At 58.0% G+C, this 14,225-nt stretch overlaps 1 protein-coding gene across 7 annotated transcripts in view; it reads right to left on the minus strand.

Moving 5' to 3' along the window:
- sptbn2 (spectrin, beta, non-erythrocytic 2) overlaps positions 1 to 14,225 on the minus strand; it is a 60,636-nt gene that overhangs the window by 3,311 nt on the left and 43,100 nt on the right. For 5 of the 7 annotated variants that reach the window (XM_088609434.1, XM_088609435.1, XM_088609433.1 and 2 more), the window contains 12 exons: positions 13,242 to 13,446; positions 10,063 to 10,437; positions 8,040 to 8,284; positions 7,798 to 7,936; positions 7,510 to 7,594; positions 5,641 to 5,837; positions 5,105 to 5,244; positions 4,621 to 4,696; positions 4,135 to 4,185; positions 1,947 to 2,140; positions 1,100 to 1,273; positions 574 to 616 (listed from right to left, as the gene is read on the minus strand). In XM_088609434.1, coding sequence (XP_088465560.1) covers positions 574 to 616; positions 1,100 to 1,273; positions 1,947 to 2,140; positions 4,135 to 4,185; positions 4,621 to 4,696; positions 5,105 to 5,244; positions 5,641 to 5,837; positions 7,510 to 7,594; positions 7,798 to 7,936; positions 8,040 to 8,284; positions 10,063 to 10,437; positions 13,242 to 13,446 — 1,924 coding nt within the window. The remainder of the gene's footprint in view (positions 1 to 573; positions 617 to 1,099; positions 1,274 to 1,946; positions 2,141 to 4,134; positions 4,186 to 4,620; positions 4,697 to 5,104; positions 5,245 to 5,640; positions 5,838 to 7,509; positions 7,595 to 7,797; positions 7,937 to 8,039; positions 8,285 to 10,062; positions 10,438 to 13,241; positions 13,447 to 14,225) is intronic. The other 2 variants (XM_088609437.1, XM_088609432.1) reach the window with 1 other exon arrangement.

Genomic DNA, 14,225 nt, shown 5'->3' on the forward strand with positions numbered 1-14,225 from the left:
GACAGGAGGGAGGGGGGAGAGGAGGGGGGGAGAGGAGAGGAAAGAGGAGAGAGGAGGGAGAGGGGAAGAGGAGAGAAACAGGAGACAGGAGAGAGGAGAGAGGAGAAAGAGGGGAAAAGGAGAGACAGGAGAGAGGAAAGACAGGAGAGGGGGGGAGAGGAGAGAGGAGAGAGAGGAGAGAAAGGAGAGAAACAGCACAAGAGAGGGATGGTGAGGATCTAGATCACAGAACTTTCTGCAAGTGTTAGAAAACTATCCTGCTTTTCAAACTTGCATCGAGCTTAAACACGGCTGTTCTGTTGATTCTGGTACGTCGTCTACAATCCTTCACCTGCCACATCTACAACTTCTATTACTACAGCTATCGCTCTGTGGCTGGAAAGTTGCCAGTTCAAATCCCATGGCCGGCAGAGGAATCCTACTCCGTTGGGCCCCTGAGCCAGGCCCTTCACCCCAGGGGTGCTGTACAATGGCTGACCCTGCGCTCTGACCCCCAGCTTCTCTCTCCCTGTCTGTGTGTCTCATGGAGAGCAAGCTGGGGTCTGTGAAAAAGTTATACCAACAACAACTCACCTCGTCTTTAGCCTGGAAGAGATATTCCTTTCCGTCGGTCAGCCTGTGGAGCAGACAGAAAGTTCCATCAGTGCCCAGGCACCGGTGAGGGCTTCTCCGCGGGGAAAATTCGGAACGGCTCACTTCTGGATTGGGCAGCTGTGACAAAACGGCTTTCCCGCTGCCCCGGAATCTGTCCGGAGAGCAGCAGCCAGGAGACGTTCTGGGGCCCCTGCGGACTGGCTGGAGGGGCTGGACCTCTGCAGAGACGATACCTGAGGTATTCGCAGTACTGACAGAGGACACAAGTGGAACCGACTCGGGGAAAGTCGGTCTGAAAACCCAGAAGGGGGGCGGGGCGGGGGGGTCACTTCTTTACACAGAGAGTGGCGGGAGTGTGGACAAAGCTTCCCAGCCTCGCTGTCAAAGCCAAGTCCTTGGCGTCTTCCAAGAAACAGGGGGATGAGACGTTTGGATCAGCCTGGAACCTGTTCTTATGCCGACGGCGTGAATTCCAGAGTCCTGGCTCCCCTCCCCTCCCCCTTACCGCAGCTTGAAGACGTGTTTCCTCTTCTTGTAGTCGTGCGCCACCTCGCACGCGGCGTCCGCCAGGCTGAGGGGCACCTCGCCGTGGTAGGGCACGCCGTTGGCCGCGCTCTTGTTGTCCTTGTAGAAGCCCAGGCTGCCCTTGCGCAGGACGCAGTAGACGTTTTGCCAGGACCTGCCCCCGCCGGGGGGAGAGAGACAGGGAGAGACTGGGTGAGGCAGAGCCACTGGGCTCCACTCCCACTCCCACACGCGCATGCGTCTCATCTGCGGTCATTAAAAACCCCAGGGCGTTTCTTGAGAAGAGTAGGGGTGTCACCCCAGTGTCCTGGCCAAATTCCCCCCCTGGCCTTCACCCATCATGGCCTCCTGATAACCCCCCTCTCTGAACTGGCTCCATCACTCTGCTCTCCTCCCCACTGAGAGCTGGGGTGTGGGGAGCGGACTGGCGCCTCCTCCAGGTGGGGGTACACACTGCTGGGGGTGGGAGGGGATCCCCAGGACCTGTACGGAGCTCAGGTCCAGAAAGGCGCTCTAGAAGGGTCAGGGATTATTACACACACGAGTGCGACGTCGATGCCGAACGGCGCACGCGCCCTGCCTCCTGCAGGAGCTGGGCCATTCAAGAGGTGCCGCCGCCTTGCGTCCACCAGGGGGCAGCACTGCGGGGCCCGAGCTCATGGAGTGAAGAGAGCACTACAACTACACGGGCCCCTGACCCACTGACTAAGTGACACCCTGTCCAAACCAGGGATGGACCCTGCTGGTCCGGGCGACACCGTGATTGACCGGCACACCGGCAATGCGCTGCCAAGCCCTTCCTGGGGGATCATCCTGACGGGACTCACCTGCTCGCGGCCTTCTTGGCGTGGGACTCCATCTCCTGCTTGCGGCACAGCATGCCCTCGATGTGCTCGTCCGCCGGGGGCTCCGTGGCCTTGCCGGGCAGCGTGGCGAAGGGCGCCGGCTCCAGCCGCGAGGAGGAGGCCAGCCCGCTGTCCCGCTCGCGGCCCGGCCCGTTGGCCGACTCCGACTCCGAGCCCTGGGGGTACGGCGGAAGTCAGCGATTCCCGCTGCCGGGCCTCGATTTCTCCCATCCCCACCCATTCCACCTCTCTTCAGAGGGGAGCTGCCGTCCCAGTTTCTCAGACCGGTGATTAAATAGAGTCACTGACGGTATCATCAAGCACAAAATCGTGAACTTTTTCAAAAGACTAAGTTGCCAAATTGACGCAACCCGCGATCGAGTTCCCATAAAGTCCGATGTGAGGCAGCCCTTCCTGCTCACTAGTCCCTGTACTGACTAATGTACTGAGATGTGAACCAGCCCTTCCTGCTCACTAGTCCCCGTACTGACTAATGTACTGAGATGTGAATCAGCCCTTCCAACTCACTAGTCCCTGTACTGACTAATGTACTGAGATGTGAATCAGCCCTTCCAACTCACTAGTCCCTGTACTGACTAATGTACTGAGATGTGAAGCGGCCCTTCCTGCTCACTAGTCCCTGTACTGACTAATGTACTGAGATGTGAAGCGGCCCTTCCTGCTCACTAGTCCCTGTACTGACTAATGTACTGAGATGTGAACCAGCCCTTCCAACTCACTAGTCCCTGTGATGACTAATGTACTGAGATGTGAACCAGCCCTTCCTGCTCACTAGTCCCCGTACTGACTAATGTACTGAGATGTGAACCAGCCCTTCCTGCTCACTAGTCCCCGTACTGACTAATGTACTGAGATGTGAAGCGGCCCTTCCTGCTCACTAGTCCCTGTACTGACTAATGTACTGAGATGTGAAGCGGCCCTTCCTGCTCACTAGTCCCTGTACTGACTAATGCACTGAGATGTGAAGCGGCCCTTCCTGCTCACTAGTCCCTGTACTGACTAATGTACTGCGATGTGCTGCAGCCCTTCCTGCTCACTAGTCCCTGTACTGACTAATGTACTGAGATGTGAGGCAGCCCTTCCTGCTCACTAGTCCCTGTGATGACTAATGGACTGAGATGTGAACCAGCTCTTCCTGCTCACTAGTCCCTGTACTGACTAATGGACTGTGATGTATGAGCAAATAAGTACAGGCTGTGCAGCAGATATTTCACCACAGAAATGTTCCAGCGTGATCCGCAGGCAGAGTTAACCAGTGAGCAGTATTTGCCAGTGAAACCGTCTGGGAGAGGAGAGCAGTATTTCTACTGGATCAGAAGAGCTGGATCCACAAGCCTGCTTGTTTACAGGGTCACAGGGCCGCTCCACCTCACCAGAAGTCCTGCTGCCTCGTTCTGAATCCCAGAACATGGCGCTGAGCAGACCTGGAAACTTCCTCTATTTTAAATTAAAATCCCACGGCACGGAATTGCAGAGTACGTAAAAGGAGGCTGTGAGCCATCTATAAACCAAAGGAAAGATTCTGCCCCGTTTTTTCCGACGCTCACCATCAACAGGTCTCACCCGGCTACACAGTCACGGACAGGACACGGACAGACACAGGGACGCAGACGGACACAGCACAGGTGACATGGAGGGCAAGGTGTTGAGGCTCCGTGCTCCGTGGCCGAAAAGGGCAGGGGGGTGTGACCTCTCGCACAAGAGCCATGCAAGACGCCGGGAGGCCATGACTTCGTTCAGCGCAGGCAGAAAATCTCAACCGTCCCCAACACACCCACTCCCCCCCCCCCCACACCGCGCCTCGATCGCTGCAGGTGCCTGTAGCCCGCCCGGACCACCAGACCGCGGCAGGACGGATCCGCTCTCCTTGATCTCCGTCCCGGGCCCCCGGAGCTAGAGGCTAGACCAGACCTGCAGCAAATCTGGGAATACTGGGAAGTCTCTGGGAGATTCCTCTCCTCCGCCCCCCCAATGCCTCCCATTCAATCCCCTTCCTGTTAATGCCCAAGTCTTTAATCAATAGGCACAGCTCTGGCGTGTGGCATGCAGCTATGCAGGCGTGGCAATGGCTCCCCCTGGTGGCCAGGTACGGCAGTGCAGTGGGGGCAATGGTGGGGGAAGCGGAGCTGATGCACTACTGGGTACTCACTGGCTCCGGCGACAGTGGTTTAGGCTCAGGGGTCTTGGCCACTGACGCTGGCTGTGGACAGAAAGGGCGACAGATGTTAACGCGTCTGCCACACCCCTGCGCCTCGCACAGAGCCTCCAGCCTTCAGTCCAACCCTGCTGGGGGCTCTGCTGCACCTCCCCACCTCTACTGACAGTCCGCGAACAGCCCCGGTTCGGAAGCAGGGCTCTCTCTCTCTCCGACCCGCTGGCTGCCAGACTCACGAGTGAAGGCGACAGCACAACACCAAGGGGCACGACCAGAAACAGGACACAGACAGGACGAGAAGACAGCGGACAGACGACAGGCTTGCAAAGAAGATCTGCATCGCACGCAACGGGGCGTGGTGCCGATTTTCCGATTTAGGGCACCTCAGGCCGGCCTCGCTCGCCTAGAAACGCAAAACGGTCGGGTCTGGCAAAAGACAAGGGCGCGGTTCCCCGCGGCGGCCACCAGGGCGGCGCTCACCTGGGAGGTGTCGTGGTCGCTGTGGACGCCGTTCACCGAGACGGACTGGTTCAGGGTGGTCTGGTCCAGGCTGGTCCTGCCAGCGGGGAAAGGGAAAGGGGAGAAGGTCAATCCCAGACGAGCCCGACTCCACAAGACGGGGCACCGGGTGCTACATCTCCTAAGGGGGGGATTCTGGATAGATTCCGGCCTTCTTGAACCGGGCGAGCAAAACCCAGCCATCCGGAAATCCGTTCTCTCTCCAGCACAGGGTCCCGACAGCGGCGCTAACGGACCGACTGTGGGGAAAGCTGCCGTTGCAGAGACAAGCGTGGCAGCCGGCGCTCAAACTGGGGGGACCCCCAGCCCGCTTCTGGAGGCCGACGTTCCTTCCTGCAGGTGGTTTTTTTTCTTCCCAGAAGCCCCTCTACCTGCTCTTTCCAATCTACCCCTGTTAGGTTCTTATTGTTGTCCCCCCCCCCGGTAATCACGAAGGTGGTTTTACCCAGCGGCGGACTCCTGTGAAGCCTGGCTCTTGTCCTCGGCCTCGGGCTGCGCCACCTCGGGCTCGGCGGGGGGGGGCGTGGGGGGCCGCCGCAGCCGCTCCTCTTCCTCCTGCCTCCTCTTCCTCTCCTGCTCCTCCAGCTGAGGGGAACAGAGAGGCGGGGGGGTCACGAGAGCGAAGCGGACGAGACTATAGACACGTGAAAATGTGCAACGAAGGAGACTGTTCACCAACTGCAAATGAAACACCTTCTCTGTATAAAGGAGGGGGGGGGGGAGAAACATGCGTTAACCAATGGGGATGCAGATCTTGTCCTGTAGAGCTGTTACTCTGGGGGCCACGTCAAGCGATTCAGCCAATAGGAGAGCAGGGCGTCTGCGGACCAATTAACCAATAGGAAGGCTGCTAGTCAACCTGGTTAAACAGCAGAAGCGTTCGTCTAGGTGGGTCTGGCGATGAATGGAAACAAAACTCCGCCACGACCGGCAGAACAGCGAGACCCGGATGCGGAGCTGCGGCGGAGCGCTTGAACGCACCGTGGTGAGTCTCTCCAGCAGCGTGAAGCGCTCCTCCCAGCCGGCCGCGAGCTTCTCGAAGGCCTCGTGCCTCTTGATCAGGCTCTCCACCTCGTCCACGTTGCAGCCCAGCTCGGCCGCCCGCACGATGGGCTCCTGGCCGGCCAGCCACGACTCGGCCACCGAGGCGTCCCGCCCGAACTGCAGGACTTCCAGCACTGCGGGCACAGGGGGGGGGGGCGGTCAGGCCGCGGGCCAGAGAGAGGGAGAGACAGAGGGACCCCCACAGACACGCAGAGAGAGAGAGACCGACAGAGGGACCCCCACAGACACGCAGAGAGAGAGAGAGACAGAGGGACCCCCACAGACACGCAGAGAGAGAGAGACTGACAGAGGGACCCCCACAGACACGCAGAGAGAGAGAGACTGACAGAGGGACCCCCACAGACACGCAGAGAGAGAGAGAGACTGACAGAGGGACCCCCACAGACACGCAGAGAGAGAGAGACTGACAGAGGGACCCCCACAGACACGCAGAGAGAGAGAGACTGACAGAGGGACCCCCACAGACACGCAGAGAGAGAGACTGACAGAGGGACCCCCACAGACACGCAGAGAGAGAGACAGAGGGACCCCCACAGACACGCAGAGAGAGAGAGACTGACAGAGGGACCCCCACAGACACGCAGAGAGAGAGAGACTGACAGAGGGACCCCCACAGACACGCAGAGAGAGAGAGACTGACAGAGGGACCCCCACAGACACGCAGAGAGAGAGAGACTGACAGAGGGACCCCCACAGACACGCAGAGAGAGAGACTGACAGAGGGACCCCCACAGACACGCAGAGAGAGAGAGAGACAGAGGGACCCCCACAGACACGCAGAGAGAGAGAGAGACAGAGGGACCCCCACAGACACGCAGAGAGAGAGAGAGACAGAGGGACCCCCACAGACACGCAGAGAGGGAGACTGACAGAGGGACCCCCACAGACACGCAGAGAGAGAGACTGACAGAGGGACCCCCACAGACACGCAGAGAGAGAGAGAGACAGAGGGACCCCCACAGACACGCAGAGAGAGAGACTGACAGAGGGACCCCCACAGACACGCAGAGAGAGAGAGAGACAGAGGGACCCCCACAGACACGCAGAGAGGGAGACTGACAGAGGGACCCCCACAGACACGCAGAGAGAGAGAGAGACTGACAGAGGGACCCCCACAGACACGCAGAGAGAGAGAGACTGACAGAGGGACCCCCACAGACATGCAGAGAGAGAGACTGACAGAGGGACCCCCACAGACACGCAGAGAGAGGCTGACAGACAGAGGGACCCCCACAGACACGCAGAGAGAGAGAGACCGACAGAGGGACACCCACAGACACGCAGAGAGAGAGAGACCGACAGAGGGACCCCCACAGACACGCAGAGAGAGAGACTGACAGAGGGACCCCCACAGACACGCAGAGAGAGAGAGACTGACAGAGGGACCCCCACAGACACGCAGAGAGAGAGAGAGACTGACAGAGGGACCCCCACAGACACGCAGAGAGAGAGAGAGACTGACAGAGGGACCCCCACAGACACGCAGAGAGAGAGAGAGACTGACAGAGGGACCCCCACAGACACGCAGAGAGAGAGACTGACAGAGGGACACCCACAGACACGCAGAGAGAGAGAGAGACCGACAGAGGGACACCCACAGACACGCAGAGAGAGAGAGACCGACAGAGGGACCCCCACAGACACGCAGAGAGAGAGAGACAGAGGGACACCCACAGACACGCAGAGAGAGAGAGACCGACAGAGGGACCTCCACAGACACGCAGAGAGAGGCTGACGGACAGAAAGAGGGACAGACAGACAGAGGGACAGACAGACGAGACCCACCGATCTGCAGCCAGTTCATCTTTTCCTGCCATTTGTTATTGATCTCCGCACGTTTCTCCTGCAGCTGGTCGAGCTTCTCTTGGATCTGGAAAAGCAGCGAGGCGCAGAATCGCAGAGGGTGTGAGCCAGAAGGCACAATCTCGTGTGATATTGTAAACATCAGAGGGGGGCGACAAAAGAGAGGAGAAACGGGAAAGACGAGGGAAGAGGGTGGGCCTGAACCAACCAATGGAAACGCTGAACGGGGAGGGCGTGGCAAAGGAAGGAGCCAATGGGGGGCCGCAGTACCTCGTCGGAGGCGTAGTGGTTGTTGTCGATGAGCGCGGTGCCCGTCTCGATGCAGGTGGTGAAGCTGTCGGCGCGCGCCTCGATCTCGCTCTTGATGTCCTGGTGATTGCCGATGACCAGGTCAGCCGAGGACACGTCCCTGCGGAGGAGAGGGGGACAGCTGGCCATCAGCCCACGGGGGAACGAGAGAGTCTACTTTCGACCCACAGTCGGAGACAGGGGTGGGGGCTCCTGGGGGTTACCTGGGGTTGTCGTGGGCGTCGATCTGCAGGTTGACCCCGTCCATCCAGAGCACGAGGTCGCGCACCATGCTGAAGAAGCGGAACTTGTCCACCGTGTCCAGCAGGGCCTGCCGGCGCTCCTCGCTGGCGGCCAGCAGGGCGGCCCAGGCCTCCGCCACCGCCTGCTCGTGCCGCTGGATGTCCTCTGCCTTCTCCCCGGCGTACGCCTTCTGGAGCCGCGCGGCGTCGTCCTGCACCTGCCGCACCTGCGGGGGGCGGGGGGCACAGCCAGACTGACGTCACCCGCTCCCTCTCCTTCTCCCCCCAGCCTCTCTCCTGTCTTCGGACACCTGCCTGTAAACTGCCTTCTTATCTCCTTCCTCTGTCCTCTAGTCCACCCGGTTCCCCCATGTCTCTGTCCTCTAGTCCACCTGGTTCCCCCATGTCTCTGTCCTCTCGTCCACCTGGTCCCCTGGCCCTCCCTGTGTTTCTGTCCTCTCGTCCACCTGGTCCCCCCGTGTCTCTGTCCTCTAGTCCACCTGGTTCCCCCATGTCTCTGTCCTCTAGTCCACCTGGTCCCCTCGCCCTCCCTGTGTTTCTGTCCTCTCGTCCACCTGGTCCCCCCGTGTCTCTGTCCTCTAGTCCACCTGGTCCCCTGGCCCTCCCCGTGTCTCTGTCCTCTCGTCCACCTGGTCCCCCCTGTGTCTCTGTCCTCTAGTCCACCTGGTCCCCCGGCCCTCCCCGTATTTCTGTCCTCTCGTCCACCTGGTCCCCCCGTGTCTCTGTCCTCTCGTCCACCTGGTCCCCCGACCCTCCCCGTATCCCTGTGCTCTTGTCCAGCTGGTCCCCCCTGTGTCTCTGTCCTCTCGTCCACCTGGTCCCCCCGTGTCTCTGTCCTCTCGTCCACCTGGTCCCCCGCCCCTCCCCGTATCCCTGTCCTCTAGTCCACTTGGTTCCCCTCCCCTCCCCGTGTCTCTGTCCTCTAGTCTGCCTGGTCCCCCTCCCCTCCCCGTGTCTCTGTCCTCTAGTCTGCCTGGTCCCCTGTCCCCCCCGTGCCTCTGTCCTCTAGTCTGCCTGGTCCCCCTCCCCTCCCCGTGTCTCTGTCCTCTAGTCTGCCTGGTCCCCCTCCCCTCCCCGTGTCTCTGTCCTCTAGTCTGCCTGGTCCCCCTCCCCTCCCCGTGTCTCTGTCCTCTAGTCTGCCTGGTCCCCTGTCCCCCCCCTGTGTCTCTGTCCTCTAGTCTGCCTGCTCCTTCACCCCTCCCTGTGTCTCTGTCCTCTAGTCTGCCTGGTCCCCCTCCCCTCCCTGTGTCTCTGTCCTCTAGTCTGCCTGGTCCCCCTCCCCTCCCCGTGTCTCTGTCCTCTAGTCTGCCTGGTCCCCCTCCCCTCCCCGTGTCTCTGTCCTCTAGTCTGCCTGGTCCCCCTCCCCGTGTCTCTGTCCTCTAGTCTGCCTGGTCCCCCTCCCCTCCCCGTGTCTCTGTCCTCTAGTCCACCTGGTCCCCCTCCCCTCCCCGTGTCCCTGTCCTCTAGTCTGCCTGGTCCCCCTCCCCTCCCCGTGTCCCTGTCCTCTAGTCTGCCTGGTCCCCCTCCCCTCCCCTCCCCGTGTCTCTGTCCTCTAGTCCACCTGGTCCCCCTCCCCTCCCCGTGTCCCTGTCCTCTAGTCTGCCTGGTCCCCCTCCCCTCCCCGTGTCCCTGTCCTCTAGTCTGCCTGGTCCCCCTCCCCTCCCCGTGTCTCTGTCCTCTAGTCTGCCTGGTTCCCTGTCCCCCCCGTGCCTCTGTCCTCTCGTCCACCTGGTCCCCCTCCCCTCCCCGTGTCTCTGTCCTCTCGTCCACCTGGTCCCCCTCCCCTCCCCGTGTCTCTGTCCTCTAGTCCGACTGGTCCCCCTCCCCTCCCCGTGTCTCTGTCCTCTAGTCTGCCTGGTCCCCCTCCCCTCCCCGTGTCTCTGTCCTCTAGTCTGCCTGCTCCCTCACACCTCCCTGTGTCTCTGTCCTCTCGTCCGCCCGGTCCCCTGTCCCCCCCGTGCCTCTGTCCTCTCGTCTGCCCCACCTGTCCGCTCAGGGCCTGGATGTCGTGCTCGAAGGCGGTGTGCTGCCGGTGCAGGTGCTGCACGGTGTTCAGGTCGCGGCCCAGGTCGGCCGGCAGGGCGGCGCTCTTCTCCTGCACCCGGCCCAGGGTCTCCTTGGCGTCCTGGTAGAAGCGGTGCAGCTCGTAGGAGGCGGAGAGCATCTGGGTGCGCGTGTCGATGAGCTCCAGCAGGTCGGCCCAGGCCTCGTTCAGCCCGTCCTTCCACTCCGCCACCGTGGCGTTCTCCGGGTGGCCCGACTCGATCAGCTCGTCCGCCAGCGCGTTCACGCCGTCCACCCGCTCCTGCCCGATGGCGCTGGTGTCCCGCGCAAACTCCCGGAACTTGTCCCGCAGCATCTGAGGAACAGACAGTGAGCCTGCCTCTCAATAATAATAATACAGTGTGTGATCTCCTGTCCCAGCCTGAGGAACAGTGAGCCTGTCTCTCAATAATAATAATAATACAGTGTGTGATCTCCTGTCCCAGCCTGAGGAACAGTGAGCCTGTCTCTCTATAATAATAATACAGTGTGTGATCTCCTGTCCCAGCCTGAGGAACAGACAGTGAGCCTGTCTCTCAATAATAATAATACAGTGTGTGATCTCCTGTCCCAGCCTGAGGAACAGACAGTGAGCCTGTCTCTCAGTAATAATAATACAGTGTGTGATCTCCTGTCCCAGCCTGAGGAACAGACAGTGAGCCTGTCTCCCAATAATAATAATACAGTGTGTGATCTCCTGTCCCAGCCTGAGGAACAGACAGTGAGCCTGTCTCCCAATAATAATAATACAGAGTGTGATCTCCTGTCCCAGCCTGAGGAACAGACAGTGAGCCTGTCTCTCAAGAATAATAATACAGTGTGTGATCTCCTGTCCCAGCCTGAGGAACAGACAGTGAGCCCGTCTCTCAATAATAATAATATAGTGTGTGATCTCCTGTCCCAGCCTGAGGAACAGACAGTGAGCCTGTCTCTCAATAATAATAATAATAATAATAATACAGTGTGTGATCTCCTGTCCCAGCCTGAGGAACAGACAGTGAGCCCGTCTCTCAATAATAATACAGTGTGTGATCTCCTGTCCCAGCCTGAGGAACAGACAGTGAGCCTGTCTCTCAATAATAATAATACAGTGTGTGATCTCCTGTCCCAGACTGAGGAACAGACAGTGAGCCTGTCTCTCAATAATAATCATACAGTGTGTGATCTCCTGTCCCAGCCTGAGGAACAGAGAGTGAGCCTGTCTCTCAATAATAATAATACAGTGTGTGATCTCCTGTCCCAGCCTGAGGAACAGACAGTGAGCCCGTCTCTCAATAATAATAATACAGTGTGTGATCTCCTGTCCCAGCCTGAGGAACAGACAGTGAGCCTGTCTCTCAATAATAATAATACAGTGTGTGATCTCCTGTCCCAGCCTGAGGAACAGACAGTGAGCCCGTCTCTCAATAATAATAATACAGTGTGTGATCTCCTGTCCCAGCCTGAGGAACAGACAGTGAGCCTGTCTCTCAATAATAATAATACAGTGTGTGATCTCCTGTCCCAGCCTGAGGAACAGACAGTGAGCCTGTCTCTCAATAATAATAATACAGTGTGTGATCTCCTGTCCCAGCCTGAGGAACAGACAGTGAGCCTGTCTCTCAATAATAATAATACAGTGTGTGATCTCCTGTCCCAGCCTGAGGAACAGACAGTGAGCCTGTCTCTCAATAATAATAATACTACAGTGTGTGATCTCCTGTCCCAGCCTGAGGAACAGACAGTGAGCCTGTCTCTCAGTAATAATAATACAGTGTGTGATCTCCTGTCCCAGCCTGAGGAACAGACAGTGAGCCTGTCTCTCAATAATAATACAGTGTGTGATCTCCTGTCCCAGCCTGAGGAACAGACAGTGAGCCCGTCTCTCAATAATAATAATACAGTGTGTGATCTCCTGTCCCAGCCTGAGGAACAGACAGTGAGCCCGTCTCTCAATAATAATAATACAGTGTGTGATCTCCTGTCCCAGCCTGAGGAACAGTGAGCCTGTCTCTCAATAATAATAATACAGTGTGTGATCTCCTGTCCCAGCCTGAGGAACAGACAGTGAGCCTGTCTCTCAATAATAATAATACAGTGTGTGATCTCCTGTCCCAGCCTGAGGAACAGACAGTGAGCCTGTCTCTCAATAATAATAATACAGTGTGTGATCTCCTGTCCCAGCCTGAGGAACAGACAGTGAGTCTGTCTCCCAATAATAATAATACAGTGTGTGATCTCCTGTCCCAGCCTGAGGAACAGAGAGTGAGCCTGTCTCTCAATAATAATAATACAGTGTGTGATCTCCTGTCCCAGCCTGAGGAACAGACAGTGAGCCCGTCTCTCAATAATAATAATACAGTGTGTGATCTCCTGTCCCAGCCTGAGGAACAGACAGTGAGCCTGTCTCTCAATAATAATAATACAGTGTGTGATCTCCTGTCCCAGCCTGAGGAACAGACAGTGAGCCCGTCTCTCAATAATAATAATACAGTGTGTGATCTCCTGTCCCAGCCTGAGGAACAGACAGTGAGCCTGTCTCTCAATAATAATAATACAGTGTGTGATCTCCTGTCCCAGCCTGAGGAACAGACAGTGAGCCTGTCTCTCAATAATAATAATACAGTGTGTGATCTCCTGTCCCAGCCTGAGGAACAGACAGTGAGCCTGTCTCTCAATAATAATAATACAGTGTGTGATCTCCTGTCCCAGCCTGAGGAACAGACAGTGAGCCTGTCTCTCAATAATAATACAGTGTGTGATCTCCTGTCCCAGCCTGAGGAACAGACAGTGAGCCTGTCTCTCAATAATAATAATACAGTGTGTGATCTCCTGTCCCAGCCTGAGGAACAGACAGTGAGCCTGTCTCTCAATAATAATAATACAGTGTGTGATCTCCTGTCCCAGCCTGAGGAACAGACAGTGAGCCTGTCTCTCAATAATAATAATACAGTGTGTGACCTCCTGTCCCAGCCTGAGGAACAGACAGTGAGCCTGTCTCTCAATAATAATAATACAGTGTGTGATCTCCTGTCCCAGCCTGAGGAACAGACAGTGAGCCTGTCTCTCAATAATAATAATAATAATAATACTACAGAGTGCTGCTGGGGAGGGTGATGGCAGGAGAGGTGGCCCAGGTACCGTGACGTGCTCGTAGTCCTGGCCCAGCTCGTGCGAGCCGGCCACCACCTCCCGCTCGGCGATCCACTGCTCCAGGTCGTCCACCTCCTTCTTGAGCTGGCAGAGCCGCAGGCGCTCCTGCAGCTTGCCCCGGCGCTCCTCCGCCAGGTCCTTCAGCCCCGCGTACAGCTTGTCCACCTGGGCCTGCCGCATGGTGATCCGCTCGCTGGAGACAACACAGCACAGGGTGAGAGAGGGGAGAGAGAGAGGAGACAACACAGCACAGGGTGAGAGAGGGGAGAGAGGAGAGAGGAGACAACACAGCACAGGGTGAGAGAGGAGAGAGAGGAGAGAGGAGACAACACAGCACAGGGTGAGAGAGGAGAGAGAGGAGAGAGGAGACAACACAGCACAGGGTGAGAGAGGGGAGAGAGAGAGGAGACAACACAGCACAGGGTGAGAGAGGGGAGAGAGGAGAGAGGAGACAACACAGCACAGGGTGAGAGAGGGGAGAGAGAGAGAGAGAGAGAGAGGAGACAACACAGCACAGGGTGAGAGAGGGGAGAGAGAGAGAGAGGAGACAACACAGCACAGGGTGAGAGAGGGGAGAGAGAGAGAGAGGAGACAACACAGCACAGGGTGAGAGAGGGGAGAGAGAGAGAGAGGAGACAACACAGCACAGGGTGAGAGAGGAGAGAGGAGACAACACGGCACAGGGTGAGAGAGGAGAGAGAGAGAGAGAGAGGAGACAACACAGCACAGGGTGAGAGAGGGGAGAGAGAGAGAGAGAGAGGAGACAACACAGCACAGGGTGAGAGAGGAGAGAGAGAGAGAGAGAGGAGACAACACAGCACAGGGTGAGAGAGGGGAGAGAGAGAGAGAGGAGACAACACAGCACAGGGTGAGAGAGGGGAGAGAGAGAGAGAGGAGACAACACAGCACAGGGTGAGAGAGGGGAGAGAGAGAGAGAGGAGACAACACAGCACAGGGTGAGAGAGGGGAGAG

The sequence above is a fragment of the Lepisosteus platostomus genome, chromosome 16 (genome assembly GCF_059453375.1).
Source record: "Lepisosteus platostomus isolate fLepPlt1 chromosome 16, fLepPlt1.hap1, whole genome shotgun sequence".
NCBI classification, from domain to species: domain Eukaryota; kingdom Metazoa; phylum Chordata; class Actinopteri; order Semionotiformes; family Lepisosteidae; genus Lepisosteus; species Lepisosteus platostomus.